The sequence below is a fragment of the Polyergus mexicanus genome, unplaced genomic scaffold (assembly GCF_030449975.1).
Source record: "Polyergus mexicanus isolate NDT 795.1 unplaced genomic scaffold, iyPolMexi1.0 SCAF_1, whole genome shotgun sequence".
Classification (NCBI taxonomy): Eukaryota; Metazoa; Arthropoda; class Insecta; order Hymenoptera; family Formicidae; genus Polyergus; species Polyergus mexicanus.
The window spans coordinates 4,058,689-4,074,703 of NW_027223321.1; the positions used below are offsets into that span (position 1 = coordinate 4,058,689).

Below are 16,015 nucleotides of genomic sequence, written 5' to 3' on the forward strand. Positions count from 1 at the left end.
AAAAACTGGAACAGAAAAAAAAAGGAAATTCTAGGATATTGAGATTTTTCTCTTATGATTCGATAAAATATCTTATACAGAATATCTTAATTTTTTAAAAATAAATATATATATTTTTTGCTAGAAAAGGAATTGTTCTATACATTATTTTTAACTATAAATATCGTGCCAATTATATTGAATGTACTTATTATTGAATATTCTATAAGTTTTCTTCAAAAATACGTACATTCAAAAATAATTTTTCTAACAAATTCTTCTTTATGTTTATGTAAAATTTGCTTCAACTGCCGAGAAAAATTATTAATTAAGTTCATATTTTTGCATAATTAATCTGTATAAATCCTATAATTGAGATTATTAACAGTGTTATTATATTTACAGATAATTACTGCTAATAGCTCTTAATGGTCAACATTGTGTGTCTTCGATTTAACCAATCTTAAATCTCGTGTAAATAATCAGATAAATCTTAATCTAACATCACTTATAAGACGCTTAAGACTTTAAGAACACTCAAACGATGATACATAAATAGTACTTGCAGATGTTATATCTATGCACAATTGTATAAATTTTCGCGACTCATGCGATTTCGCATTAACGCATACGTCACTGCTAACATGCGTGACGCATTTATTCTAAGAATTTTTGGCACATCTTGAAGCGTTACCCCACATGGCTCGCACATGTATTGATAATCTTCTATTACAATTTCTGCCTTATATTGCACACATTTGTTTGTTAAATAAAATTTTTTTCATATATATAAAAGCGGGGAAAATTATATTAAAACACTAAAAAATTAGTTATAGTGATTAATATTTTAAAAAATTATCACGACATCAATGTTAGAGATCTTATTAAATTACATGTATGTGTTATACGTCGATTATTTTTCAAATCATTATGTCAAACTTCCACTAAATCCCTGATCACACACACGTCTTTGTTATGCTATGTGAAATTGGTTGTTCGTACATAGGCGCGTTAAAAAGAACTGAAAGAGATATGGTATCAATAGTGATTAGAATTTAGAGATAGCTACGATAGAAATGACACAGGTCACTTACATTATAACAGCATATTAGCACATATAGTGCGGGAAAAATAATTTGTGAGTCAATGTTTTATTTAAACGAGACAAGATATAAAATAATCGAAGATATAATTGATACATAATTGTTAATTCAATTTTATTTAATATGATAAATAATATTGATCTTTCCGTATATCATATATTTTTTTGCAAAAAATGCTGAGTATATTGTATTTAGGTCTGAAAAATTAAGATAATCTTTAAACAAGCTCTTGAAAGATGGAAAAGTTTCATAAATTCTACTATATCAACGAAAACAGTAAAGATAGTGAATGATATATATACAATCTCATCAAAAATTATATAAAAGACAACCTTTTCTCAAGTAATAATTTTCATACTTGTACACATGTTTTAACAGCTTATATATATATAGTTTAATTGATTCTCACTATATACGGAGTATTGCAGATCTAGAATGAGATATCTAAATATTTTAAGACATTTTCTATTTATACAAAGTATGATCACTTACATATCTCGTCTCATTATTGTTGTTGCCCATTAATTATCATTAAAACCGCTAAATACGAGTTCAATCGCCGCCTGCACATCACCATTGGTAAACTGCAGAGCCTGTATGTTTACCGTATCATCTTGGAGACCCATCTCGTGCATCTGCCCCAACTGCCGTTGTAAGTCGGTGACCGGCGGTGAAAATGGCGGTAACATCGGTGGCAATGGAGCCACCGGAGATGCGGCTGTCTGTTGCAAATTTGGATTGGTCGCGATCGCGGCTTGTCTCATCGCTTCCATAAACATTTGAGATGTAATCACGCCAATATTCTGGTTGGCAGTTACGGGTTGATTGACGCTGCCGGATGTGGAGGATGGCGGATTGTCTGGCCGTTGTGACGTCTGCGAATTTGCGACCGCTGGTATGTTGGGGAAGCGCAAGTTGTTATCGTTTACAGGATGCGTAGCGAAAAAGTGTGCGATGTCACGCGCCATCTCCTCTTCGAGACTCATGTTATCCACGCTATAGGAACGCGCGGTTGTAGGTTGCGAACTAGCCACCGAAGTGCTGGAAGAGCCACTGGAAGCTGTATTTTGCGCTTCCTCGTGCACGGCAGCCGCGATGTTCTGAGCCGCCTCGATCAATACTGGATGCAACTCTGCGATTCTGAATATGTACGTAAGAAATTTAAGTTCATCGCGCAAATTTCATATGAATAAAGTACGAGATAATATATATTTTCCTGATGACAATTTTTGCATAAAATCGCTGAATATGTTAGTTGATGCAAATTAATATCATATATCTAATTACCTTTTGACAGTATCAACATCTGTGAAATGTGCCATTAAATCTGGATCCTGTAGCATAGCTATGGCGACAGAATCTTCGTGCAATCCAGGAGAAGAAGATATAATATTGTCTATCACCTCTGGTCTTTTACTTAAACGCTAAAATATATAAAAATATTTATTTATGTATAATTTCTGTACTAATATTTGATGATAAGTTATAAAGGATAATTATTTGATACAATTTATGATTATGATTTTTAAAAAATGAGAAGCATAAGACAACTAAGCAGATAAAAGTTAGCGGAAAAATTATTTAAATAATACTTACATGCAAAGCGCTTCTAAATGCAGGCATCTCATTAAAAGACTTAAATGCTGATGCCAATTGTAAGATAGAGTCTTCTGATATGTATCTATTTGGTGCTGGCAATTCTGGTTCCTTTTTTTTCAATGCATGCACCATCGATCCATTTTTCAATCCAATAGATTCTACTGTTGCATCATCCTCAAGTGTAAGTCCACAATAAATAAATTCTAAAGGAAAAGGAAGAGAGAGATAAGTATTACTATTATTTAATATTAGATTTATATCAAACATTTACATCAAAAATTCTAATCTTTAAGTTCATTAGGAGTTAATATTTTATCAGGGAAAAAATATAAAACAAGTCTATCATTTTTTTCTAAAATTTTTTAATTACTCTATACATAGAATAATTTTAAGAGATATATCCTAAATATAATAAATCCAAAAAATCTATCATGTTGAAGAGTCAAGATTAAGTAATAAAGATTACAAATATCTTATGACAAAGTTTATCTTCAAATAGCGCAACATCATTTTACCTAACGAATCCTTGGACAAATTCCATCTTCCCGCGGCTTCCCGTTTTAATTCCTCCACTTTCGTTTTCAGATTTATGCCACTCAATGTGATCGGCATAATCATCTCAGAATTTATTTGTATTCTGAATAATAATTCTATGGTCATCATAATTAAATAGATTCTAATTCACAATATGTGACCGTTCGATTACGTCTTTTATATATTTCTTTAATATTTTATTTAATAACTTTTTAGCCAAATTGCATAATCATCCGTTAGATTTTCTTCTTGTTTCACGTTTTCTCATTCGTTCTTGAACACAAATCCACGTATAAACAGTAATGCAAATTCATATGCGCGCAAGTTTATTGTGACAGCCATGATGAGTCATAGATCAAATATCGAATAAAGTTGTGGACACTACTTCAAAATTTTGGAACGATTATCCTAAGAAATTTCGCAATGTTGGGTTTCCTGTCTTTTCTTCTCTAGCAGGGGAATTTCTTACAAAATGGTTGGAAAACATGACGTAAATAAACGAGAAGAAAAAAATCAGATACAAACTTTCTATTCGAGCTTTTCATCGCACATTCGAGTTTTCTATTATTTCATGCTCGTATGATTATACATGATCTATACAAATGCAAAAATGCTTTAGAGATAATATAGGATTTATATAGGATTTGTCGTACGACAAATGTAATATCGGCCTTAGAGGTGACGTGTAAACGTAGTCTATGTTTCAGTTTTCAATTTTAATTTAAGAATCGGAAAGATTATGATGACCTCTGTCGGCCGGGCGTGAACTATTAGATTCGTTTTCTGCATATTACGGCTAAAATAAAGAGAAAATCGTATTCTAACTATGATATTTATAATCAGAAATATCTAAATATTTTTGCTACAAAACGATTTTTTGGAAAAATTATCAAAATAAAAATTCGAGAACTGAGGGTGCGAACCACAGACTTCTATATATTACTATATTTTGGGATGCTCCTGACTTTAGTCCATTCTATATATGTTTATGTTTTCTACATTGCCTATATATATATATATATATATATATATATATATATATATATATAGGGTGTCCGGCAAGTAATTGACCAAACTGTATACACCATCCGACATCGCATCGAACTGCTATGCTATGCGAGATCGACGATATGACCGGCACGATTTCTGACAGCTGACAGTGGAATAATACAGAATAATATCCCAACGATGCCAGGCGACGCGCCGCCCTGACCTTCGCAAACGGCAAGTTGAATTCGAGCAGAGATGCAAGGAATTTGCGAGAATATTCGCACGGCGATCGAACACGGACGTACTGACATTATCAGATCGCTCTTGGATGCGTGTATGTATTGCAAACGTGTCAATACGACGAAGTGTTTACGATGCGAACATTTTTCATCCCGCGTTAATACATGTTCGCATGATTGCACGAAAGTTCTGTTGTATTAGGATGTGATAGTGTATAGTGTTTGGATTATCGATCTTTCTATTATCTGTTTTATTGTTTATATCATCGATCTTTCTGTCATAGGTGATAATGGTAATGCAACAGAAGGCATTACGAAAGATAAGATATTAAACCAACCGGTTTTGGAAGAAGGAACTTTTTTATCATATGCCTCAAAGGTTTGTAATATATTCCACCATTTATTATTTTAGATTTTCTAATTAAACTATGTTTTCTTTATGCTTAGACCAATCAAGCAGACATTGTGCGAACACTCTTAAATTGCGGTGCTGATCCAGCTGTACAGAATGCAAACGGACATAACGCAGTAGATGTTGCTTCGAATGATACAATACGACGTATTTATATAGAGGAACTGTTAAGAGCAACAGCTGCTTCTGAGTATGTAAATACTTATTACAATTAATTTTAAAATGTTTTTTTCTTTTAAATAAAGGTATAGATATCTCTATGCATTAATTACAATATTAGATACCATAGCTATATACTTTTTTTATAGGGTAGATAGAGTAGTGCAATTGTTAGATGCTGGATTAGATGTTAATTCATGGGACTCGCAAGGTAGTAAGAACACACCGTTACACTGGGCAGCATGTTATGGAAACAAAGAAATTATCACGTGTTTGCTTGGTAATATACAAACCAGATATGATAATTCTGTGGCTCAACAAGGTTTTTTATTATATTAGCATCTTTATATAGATAAAGGAGCCAATGTAAATGCCGAGAATGGTTGTGGCGCGACGCCATTACATGACGCAGTGAATCGCGGCGATGTCGCTATTTGTCAGGAATTGTTACAGGCTGGTGCAAATCCTCACATACGAGCTACTAAAGGGTGTGCAGAGTAGATTAATTATATGTATATATCTTTTTCATGTATGTATTTGCAAAAGAAATGTTTTTTCAGAACGTTTACAGGGAAAACGCCATACGACCTTTCCAGAAAGAAACAATCTCTACATTGTTTCTTTCAAAGATTTATATCAAATTTCTTAAACGAAAACGAAACGATGCACAGTCCTACTACATCATTCACAGAGACAAACTTTTGCCAAAAAAGTCTCTCTAGCAATATGAGTCAATTGTCAGTCGAATCTAACAAGTCTTCGGATCCGGTGTATGATGTACCTTCGCGTGACATAGGTACGGATAGTCCTAGCAAGTCTAACGCCGATAAAGGAAGCATATATAACTTGTTGTGGCCACAGCCAAGGGCTGTGGTTGAATTGAAAAACTTTACGGCTCCATTTATTGCCGGAAAGGAGCTTTTTATATCAATAATACAAGTAAGAAAAGATATATTCGTTTCTCTTTTTCGAAATTATAATCTTCTGAATCTTTATCTTGTTGGAATTTTCTACAATTTTATTTTATATTCAATTTCTTATTACATGTATAATTTATTTCCTAGGGAAGTGAGTCTGTACATAAAATATTAGATATATGGGAGGTCAGTAGAACTCATTTACTCGAACTGGGTCACGATGTAAAAATTGGCGAGGTGCAACCTAGTTGCGGCAAACTGCTCAACGACAATACGATAGAATGCACTGTGAATAACAATCTATTTAATATTACGGATGGCTATCAATTGCATATTACGCAAAACTTCATTAAAGTGAGCGCCGGAAGTTTAGTGGGGCTGCATTACGCGGTCTGCACATTTGTGCAGATTCTACGTCTGAGTAAGAATCGAAATAGATCGGAGCTGTGCGAAATAGAGCCCGTCTTTATAAAAGACGAGCCGAGATTCACACACCGCGGTATACTGTTGGACATCTCACCCAGAGGACGTATACCGACCCTAGAATATCTTTTGCATATTATTGATCTACTGTCGTCGTTTAAAATCTCGCATTTGCATCTCTATTCCAGACTTATACCGAATTGTGACTGGCAGCTCTGTTACTCCAAATCTGAAATGGTAACACTGGATAGATATTGCAGGTACAATTACATGTTTGTTAGAAAAATTGTAAGGTTATTGTTCTCGAATAGATTCTAATATTTTATATAAACTTAATTATTGGAATTATTATTATTTTTCCTTTTAATTTTATCTTTAATCTATGTTTAATAATTCTCTATAACTATCTTCTATATATATTCAATTATTGTTTATTGTGTCATTATTTTTCTAAATATTTTTCTAAATATTGTAATCCCTAAAAATTTTCCGCTCGGCAATTACATAAAAATTAAAATTTTCTTTACATATAATAATTAAAATATATTAATTTTCTCAGGGATCGGCATTTAGATATAGTGCCCACGTTGGATGTCGATTCTAATGTCGGTCAGCATCACTTGACACAAATGTGGCCTATCTTTCAAGAATTACTTGCAGTATTCCCTAGTTTGAGTTACGTTCACGTCGGCCCGCGATTAGCGAGTTTATTAGTGCAAGCTGACAATTTCGACTTGAACGCGTCTGTTAACGATACAATCGAAACGGATATGTCGGAAGTATTCAAGTCCTATTCGTGCCTTCAAGAACTCTGGCATATTCTCAATCTAAGCGCGAACACAACTCTACTATTATGCTCCAATGGCCTACATTCTAAACCCGAATTCCACAATATTCCCACTAATATTATACTCGTTGAATATGGATTTCAGGTAATATTAAATTTCTTTTCGCGATTTTCAGTGATAGATTAGTAGAAATGTTTAGAAAACTTATGCAATATTTATTAAATATTTATGTTACAGGCTGATTATGATTTTTCTGAATGGACAGAAGCGTTCAGAGTAGCAGGCGGTAACGTTTTACCAAGCTCTGGTACGGCTAGTTACAATAGTTTAGCAGGATGCCCGGCGTCAACATATGCTAACACGAGGAATGCGATAAAGACTTCTTTAGAACAGAATTCGATCGGTATCGTTGTCGCACATTGGTCGGGTAGTCATCATCTTACACCGCATCCTTTCGCATGGATCGGTTATTTAGTGGCGGCTGGTTTAGCTTGGAACCCAATGACGGAAATAGACTTAGGTCCTGATGATAATTATGACATGCCTGAATTATCTCCATCAATTAGGTAACAATCGCCGTAAAAATTATAATTGTACATCATTATCAAATACATTATTGCTTATTTTGCTTAATAAAATAATTGTGTTACTTTAGGGAAAAATGTATCACGAAATTATTAGACATACACGTGTTTCAAGACTCGGAGTTTAAAATCGGTAGCGCGATACTAGAGTTAGGACGTTTAGACACTTTGGTATTAACGTTAAGCAAAAATCAGGCAGTTAAAGACCTGCAACAAATACCAGATAATCGCGGTTCTACCTTATATAGATTATTAACTGATCCAGATAATGTGAACCTAGAATATCTCTCAACTGATCTATTCGCTGTAAGTAGCTCGTTTAAATATAAATCTTAATTTATTAAGAATGAATAACACGAGATAAAATAATTGCGAGCAAATTACTGTTTGCAGAAAATGACGAAGCAAATTAAACGAATATCCCACTCCTTGTACGAGGCGAACTTGTCCTCCAAATTCGCATCAATGGAAATACAGGAATTGCAACTAACATCCGATTTGATGCTAACGGCCTGCAAGATCGGCAGAACTTTGATCGGAGTCGGCGTAAATCCGAATAGTAACATGGGGCTCGCAGTCATTAATCTAGGAGTATCTAACTTACCGCCTACTTTCAGAACTGACATAGCAAACAAGATGTTGGCTCACATAGAGCAATACAAAGGCTCTTGGCTGCAAAGACATTTGCCGCAGGGCCTTCAGAGCTCTTTGCTAGTTTTAACTAGTGCACTGCATAGATTTGTGCCAGACACGTAAACTTTTTTGTTTTTTAAGGACATAATATTTTTTATTTGCATCAAGCATTTTAAAGAACACAAATGTTTATTTTTAGAGCAATTTTCGTTTGAAACGTTAATCGACAAAAGACTGCAATGTAAAAATATACACATGGTAAATGAAATACATATAGGATTCTAAGATAAACTCGAAAATTGGTTACATTGAGAGCAATATGTACTTGGATATTTACATATTATTATATTGATTATTATTGTACATTCACTCACATGTAATATCATTTCCTGATGTTTGATTAGCTATATTTACTATGCTGGAAGAAAATAATAACTTTTTGTTACGAAAGCAATTTTATTTGTCAAAAAATTTCAAAAAAAATTTTATTTTAATAAATGTACATTTATTAATTTTAATAATAATTTTGTGAGAGTCATGGTTGATATAATTAAAACGGCAAATTATTATATATTTGATGGCTATATCATCTATTTCCATATGGACATATGTGCAAATGCAAAGTTTGAAATTATTTTACAATGAGGTAATATATTTTTTATAATATCAACACATTTGATACAATTATCATATATCTTGTAAGAAATATATATATAATTCATGCAATGTATAATATTAATACATAATGGTTAATTATTTTTTAGGAAGAATGATAAAACTTCCTATCATTATGAAGTAACACACACACGCGCGCGCGCGCACACATACACACACAGTTACATATTAACATTATTTAATCAAAATTAATTTAAATTTAAATCACTTTTTCTTATCTTTCATGTATTGCACATATTGTAATAATTCTTGTTTAATTTTTTGTCTCATCACAAATATATTTTTATACAACTGTTAGTTTACATTAATTAAAAATTGCATGAAAAAATAGCAGGTAAATTTATTCAAGCATATTATTTCCATTTGCAAATTTGCTAGTGAATTTTGAATATATGGAGTGACGAATTCTATATTTTTTCTATTCCTCTTTTTTTAATAATAAAGATTATACAACAATATTTTGATGCTTCTAAACATGGAATTTATGATACATATTTTAAGTCCTTAACAAAATAATTTTTTTGATATAAAATCTATACACATAACATCATTAATTATGTTCATTTGACAATATAATATCATTATTTATAAGATTATTTCTCTTTTTATCATTCCATCCACCCATCTCTAAGTCCTGCTTATTAAAAATTTCCCTTTCAAGTGCTTGTAATCTATAAAATTCATTGATCTCAAATTGATATTTGGGTGCTGTTATGCCAAAGAAGTTGGCCAGACATTCGCCGACATAATCACAACCATCTAACATTTTTGAACTGATCCATATGGTTTGATGCCATGCCCATGGTAACCAATTCATATTTTTCTATAAAAAAAATGTTTGTCATATATTATTTTTATATTTTCATTGTAAAACCAATTTTATTTTGTATAAAATTTGTATTTATAATTACAGTATCTATCTGTGATACGGTTTTACTATTTTCTAGTATGTCAACTTCATCTTCCGACGAATATTCCTCCATTACACCATCCGAAAACTGTAGTACCCTTTTTGGTTTCTTGCTTAATTTATGTGTGCACTGCATGTTAATATATTTATTACAGTTTAAAATCTATTACAGTTGTAGTTTATACAATTCTCTTATATGTATAAAAAAATTTAAAAGATCAATTAATGGCTCAATTCTAAGAAACTGTAATGTATTTCAAATTAATATATTTAAAGTGAAATCCTTAAATATTTTGCTTTATATAGAAAACACGAAAATATTCTGCATCATTAAGACAACTGTACAAACATTCCACTGTTATCTTATTTCATTACTGTTCCTATGCAAACCAATATAGTATCTCATACTATATAATACAGATTATGATAAAAATCCATTTATATCCAAAGCCTATGCGTCTAAACTTCTCTTATTTGTGACATTACTCATAAAAAGCTTGAAAGAAATGGAAGAGGTTATAAGCGATATAAAACGGATTTCAATGATTCATCAATGAACCGCATATACCTGCGTTTCGGTATCTGAGTTTTCCTGCAAGATAACGTTGCTCAAATCGCAGGCGTCGTCCTTTTCTAGCGTCATCGTATCTTGCGATCGTATCTTACAATAGACAAAACTTTCCGACCTGCGTCGCGTCTTGACAATTCTTGACAGTACATCGAATAAACTTTCTCTCTCCCTTTGTTTACTATCCAGATGATTCATACGCAATGAATGACGTTGAAAAATAGCGAACGCTCGCGATCGAAATCCCAGTAGTTTTTTCGTTACATCGATCGATGATACTCTCATAATGTATTTTGCAATGTACTTTGTTGCACATTCAAAAATGCCATTCTACAATCTTTTCTTTTTAATAATTCGTTGATAGCTGCATCGTGTATGCGCAGCTGCATACAATATGAATTATTGCTATGGACAAAGTTAAAAATCTATTTTAAAAAGTAATGTTTACTTTATGATTACGGTTTTTAATGAAGAAAAATTGTTAAATTGTTATTTATCTCTTAGTGGAAAAATTATTGTTATTATAATGAAAATTATTATTATAATCATCTTTTTGTAGCTCCTATCCTTTCGATTGTACATATACATATCTAATTTTGATATGTGTGTTTTTCCAGTTTTGTTTCGTACATCTGACATAAAACAAAATAAATAAATAAATAAATAAATATATATATATATATATATGTATATTTAAATGTAAGAAAAAGAGAAGAAAAGTTGTGGAAAAAAAATATAAGAAGTTAATATAATGAAGCTGATAAATCAAAATTCCATTATAAAATAATATTTATCCGTACTATGACATTTTCCATATATAAAATTCGATATCCCCACGTCATCTTTATTTCACAGCTACGTTCGTATTTCGCAGTGTCAGTAAGAATATTTCGATTGGATGCGTTCAAAAATCTTATCCATAGGATACAGTGGCTTTTAATTGACCAATCAGGATAAAGACATCTTTAGTTCTTTTTGTTCTGATTGGTCAATTAAACGTTACTTTACCCCACGGGTAGTATTTCCGAACGCGTTCATTGATGGAGCGAACGAACTCTCGATTCTCGAATCTCTCGAGAAGTTGAGTTCAACTCGACCACTCGACGTCGAATGGCGACATGACGGACGGTGGACGGTGGGTAACAGAAGCTTGAACTTCTGATCGCACATCGTACCAAGAGTCTAAACGGAACGTACTCCAAACTCCAGACTAGGATGAACCGTCGTAGCTCTTGTAGATCTTGAGGAGCGGTGGCTTCCCCGGGAGTCGAACGCGGAATCGAATACAGCCTATTCAAGTCTCGTGTAGATTACGGCAGAACGTGAACGGCAGCGCGACTGTGCGTTAAGTATGTGAGTACGGGTGTCGAGACGCTTCTCCGAGCGATAAAGTGTGCGGGGACATCTTTTGTCGTGTCATGTTCTATCACGAGTACGAGAAACGGCTAGTGAAGCCGGTGGTGGTCGGCGATGGCTCGTCGCCGACGACGGGTACGACGCTGTTACCTAGTTCTGCCGCCACATACTCGCCCATCTACTTTTCACCTACGAAGACGTCGGCCTGCAACAATAGCTACGACCGTTTCATACCCACTCGCTCAGGTAATAATTGGCAAACCACATTCTCCATGATCAGCGAGAACGGTCGAGGCGGTCTAGTGGCAAAGAAGACACGGGAGAATGGCGAGGGCAGTCGCGATGGAATCGCGTACTCCTGCCTGCTCAAGAACGAGTTATTAGGAGCGAGTATAGAAGACGTCAAAGGCCAATGCGAGGAGCGCAGAGTGCTATCGCCATTGGTGACCAAGAATCTCTTCAAGTATACCACACCCACCAAGGATCGGACATTATTGGATCAGAGCTCCCCTTACTCTCTGTCGCCTCTCAGTGCTAAGAGTCAGAAGCTACTGAGGTCACCTAGGAAAGCGACTAGGAAAATTTCGAGAATACCTTTCAAGGTACTGGATGCTCCAGAGTTACAGGACGACTTCTATCTGAATCTGGTCGACTGGTCCTCCCAAAATGTTCTCAGCGTTGGTCTAGGAAGCTGTGTATACTTATGGTCAGCGTGCACCAGTCAGGTGACGAGACTGTGCGACCTATCCAGCGATGGCAACAGTGTTACCTCCGTCGCCTGGAACGAACGAGGCAATTTGGTGGCGGTAGGTACGCATATGGGCTACATACAAGTGTGGGATGTAGCGGTGAACAAGCAGGTGAGCAAGCTGCAGGGTCACAGCGCTCGAGTTGGAGCTCTGGCGTGGAACGGGGAGGTTCTTTCATCCGGCAGCAGGGACCGGTTGATACTGCAGAGGGACGTCAGGACCCCGTGCGTTGTTGGCGAACGACGACTCGGTGCTCATCGACAAGAGGTGTGCGGTCTTAAATGGTCACCGGACAATCAATACCTGGCATCTGGTGGCAATGACAACCGGCTCTATGTATGGAATCTACACTCCCTATCACCCATTCAGACGTACACCGAACACTTGGCGGCAGTTAAAGCGATCGCCTGGTCGCCCCATCATCATGGTTTGTTGGCCTCCGGTGGCGGTACCGCAGATCGTTGCATTCGCTTCTGGAACACGTTGACCGGCCAGCCGATGCAGTGCGTCGACACTGGCTCGCAGGTCTGCAACTTGGCATGGAGTAAGCACAGCTCCGAACTGGTTAGCACGCACGGCTATTCTCAGAATCAGATTCTCGTATGGAAGTACCCGAGTCTCACGCAAGTGGCTAAACTTACCGGTCACTCGTACCGGGTACTGTATTTGGCGATGTCGCCGGACGGTGAGGCGATCGTCACTGGTGCGGGCGACGAGACTTTACGTTTCTGGAACGTCTTTAGCAAGGCGCGCAGTCAGAAGGAGAACAAATCCGTATTGAATCTATTCACGAGCATCCGGTAAATTGTAATCGGACGGTGATCATCGTAACGAAGCATCGCTAATCGACGTCGTCTTTTATTATGTATTTTGTACATAACATATATACACGTACACATGAATAAATATGTAGTATTTTCTATAAAAGAATTATATATATATATATAGGAACGTATATATATAATGACATTAATAGTAGACAGAAGATAAAGAGAGATTGGAGAGAAAGCTATATAAAAGTAAGAATTACGCGGTGTTCCCAACGTATAAGATAAGTTTGTGGATTCTTCGTACAGCTTACAATATGCGTTGAGTACTTGTGTGCAATACCCGTCGTTATTCTCCGGTAGAGGATATATAAATTGCCTTTACAAAGAAAAAGAAAAATTTATCCATTCCGGAGACTATCGCTACGAGACGCTTCATATTTTTTATGCACTTTATATACACTTATTTTTATACTATCGCTACACTATAGAATTGTGAATATATTTGTACACAGAGCATCCTGGAAAGCGCAATTTTAATTAGGACAAATCTGTGGTCGATTTTTTTGTTAACTGAATTAAAATTGTAAGAATATTATATAATTGAGCTCTCTCTTAGGATTTAATATAAAATCATTTTTTTATTTTTATTTTTGTCACTCTAATTCTGATTATTATATTATTTTGTTTAGAGAGAAAGAGAGACTCAAATTTTGATTTTGTTTTTTGCTTAACGAGGCAGTTAATCATAATCAGGGAACTTTTTCTTTAATGAAAATCGATTTCAGATTCGTCATCAAATCTAATCAAGTCGTTCTAGGACACTCTGCATAAGTTTAGATGTATTCTATATGTCATAAATAAGATGCATTCAAACTTCCTACAATGAACTATGAATAGAAATGTGTGCTGTTTTCTCGTACTATTCGGACGCCTAATTAAAAATTGAAATAATGAATTATTTTATTTACTATAAAGAGAATAAGATAAGATATATAAGACCGTAGACGCGATATCATTTCTATTAGATGTAATATCGTGTACGAAAATAGATTATGTATAGGAGAAACACTATAAATTATAAGTTGTCATTATCTATGTAAAAACGTACCTGAATGTGTAGGGGCATAATATTTCGCGAAATTTATAATACATATTAAAATAAGACAAAAAAAGGGGTAAAAAAAGAGAGATCAACGTGCGCTACATTAATATAATACGAATCAAAGTCCACTAGTCAAATCTTTTTCGGACTCGGTATAAATTTATTGATATAATATTTTCTTTAAATATTTATAGATAAGATTCCCTTTTACATGCGCAACGTGACATCGTTCTCTAAGTAATAAGATTATCATTTTTCCAAAATCAACACACACTTAAATATATCAAAGTAAATTAAATCCTTTCACTTATATTTTCAAATAGCAATATTTTATCTATCATCAATCAATGCTTATTGTATTTCTTATTGTAATTACATATATTTGATAGAAATGATACTGTCTACGGACTTAGCAAATGTGAGAATGATTTAAATGTTTGATAAAGGAAGCATCTTGTATTTCAAAAAGATATACTTTCTTTTTGTGCAAAATGTGTGAACTCTAGTATATATTGATACAGATGGAAATTTATTAAATCTATGATGTATTATCGTAGATGCAGTCATGCATGCATCATGATCTAATAAATAAAAAAAAATCAGATATTTATAGAAAATGTATAGAAAAAATATATAAAACGGAATTTATATTATTGCTTTCGGCAAATTATATACATTAATATCTATTATCGTACAATATTGTTTTCTGATTTTAATTCATTGCGTGCAATGTGTTCTCTATATAGAAAATATTTTATCATTTGTCATTCTGCAAATCACACAGAAATACAATCGTGCTAATTATGATAAAAATATTTCTTTCTTATGAATAGGCTTATATTCTAATGCAAGATATTTAGCTAGTTAGAAAGTTTTGTAAATCTATTATTAATTCTTCTTACTGACAAAGTTACACGCGAAATCTATCATATATATAATAATCATATTTGTGTATACAATCTAAATATAGTTATCTTTTCAGAAAAATATAAAACTGCGAAACAAAGTATATATTAATATATATACAAAACATAATTATACTTTCAAAACTATTGCGTAACTATTGTATAATTGCCTGCAAGTCAGATAAATAAATGTTAGAATAAAGTATTCAATAGATTTTCACAGATATATTTGAATATTATGGGGTAAAATAAAGTGATTCTGTTATAAAAACCTTTTAGTCTCCAATTTTAATCTACAATGAAAAGCGAGCAGTACACACACACACATACGCGCGCGCGCGCGTGTGTGTGTTAAAAATATATAATAATTAAATATAAATAGAATTATAATTATATCAAATAAAGAAGCTAATTTAATTTTATGGTTAATATTATATAATACTTTGCATATTTTATCATTCATTTACAAAAAATTGCTATCGATTTTGAATTTTCTAGGAAGAATGTATATAAAAATTATATTTATATGCATTAATGTATTTATTAAAATTATATAATATTTTACATAAAACAATTTTTTAATATATATGAGGAAGAAGCAGAAAATATTGATGTAGATC

The 16,015-nt window shown here is 33.6% G+C and overlaps 4 protein-coding genes across 6 annotated transcripts; 2 read left to right on the forward strand and 2 right to left on the reverse strand.

The window, feature by feature from the left end:
* Positions 1-134: 134 nt before the first annotated feature.
* On the reverse strand, positions 135-3,550 carry LOC138932134 (ubiquitin-like protein 7). 2 transcript variants are annotated; one of them, XM_070293703.1, is made up of 5 exons: positions 3,197-3,550; positions 2,679-2,884; positions 2,370-2,506; positions 1,575-2,222; positions 135-1,000 (listed from the first exon to the last, which is right to left on the reverse strand). In XM_070293703.1, the coding sequence occupies exons 1-4, from the start codon at positions 3,342-3,344 to the stop codon at positions 1,604-1,606; spliced, it is 1,110 nt and encodes a 369-aa protein (XP_070149804.1). In that variant the 5' UTR covers positions 3,345-3,550; the 3' UTR covers positions 135-1,000; positions 1,575-1,603. The 2 variants fall into 2 exon arrangements, with proteins under 2 accessions (XP_070149804.1, XP_070149796.1); XM_070293695.1 differs by having other exon boundaries at positions 135-2,222.
* Positions 3,551-4,276: 726 nt separating this feature from the next.
* On the forward strand, positions 4,277-10,090 carry LOC138932162 (uncharacterized). Of its 2 annotated transcripts, XM_070293734.1 has the most exons (11): positions 4,277-4,539; positions 4,729-4,823; positions 4,892-5,046; positions 5,165-5,295; positions 5,368-5,503; positions 5,576-5,954; positions 6,080-6,615; positions 6,915-7,287; positions 7,381-7,709; positions 7,799-8,033; positions 8,121-10,088. In XM_070293734.1, exons 1-11 carry the CDS (start codon positions 4,461-4,463, stop codon positions 8,481-8,483), a joined length of 2,811 nt encoding a protein of 936 aa, XP_070149835.1. In that variant the 5' UTR covers positions 4,277-4,460; the 3' UTR covers positions 8,484-10,088. The 2 variants fall into 2 exon arrangements, with proteins under 2 accessions (XP_070149835.1, XP_070149844.1); XM_070293743.1 differs by lacking the exons at positions 4,277-4,539; positions 4,729-4,823; positions 4,892-5,046 and having other exon boundaries at positions 5,205-5,295; positions 5,587-5,954; positions 8,121-10,090.
* LOC138932175 (protein FAM177A1) lies at positions 8,873-10,853 on the reverse strand. Its single transcript, XM_070293756.1, has 3 exons — positions 10,514-10,853; positions 9,947-10,075; positions 8,873-9,858 (listed from the first exon to the last, which is right to left on the reverse strand). Exons 1-3 carry the CDS (start codon positions 10,796-10,798, stop codon positions 9,586-9,588), a joined length of 687 nt encoding a protein of 228 aa, XP_070149857.1. The 5' UTR covers positions 10,799-10,853; the 3' UTR covers positions 8,873-9,585.
* A 766-nt stretch (positions 10,854-11,619) lies between these two features.
* Positions 11,620-16,010, forward strand: Fzr (fizzy and cell division cycle 20 related). The gene has a single exon (XM_070293779.1). It carries the CDS (start codon positions 11,932-11,934, stop codon positions 13,420-13,422), a length of 1,491 nt encoding a protein of 496 aa, XP_070149880.1. The 5' UTR covers positions 11,620-11,931; the 3' UTR covers positions 13,423-16,010.
* The last annotated feature ends 5 nt before the right edge of the window (positions 16,011-16,015 follow it).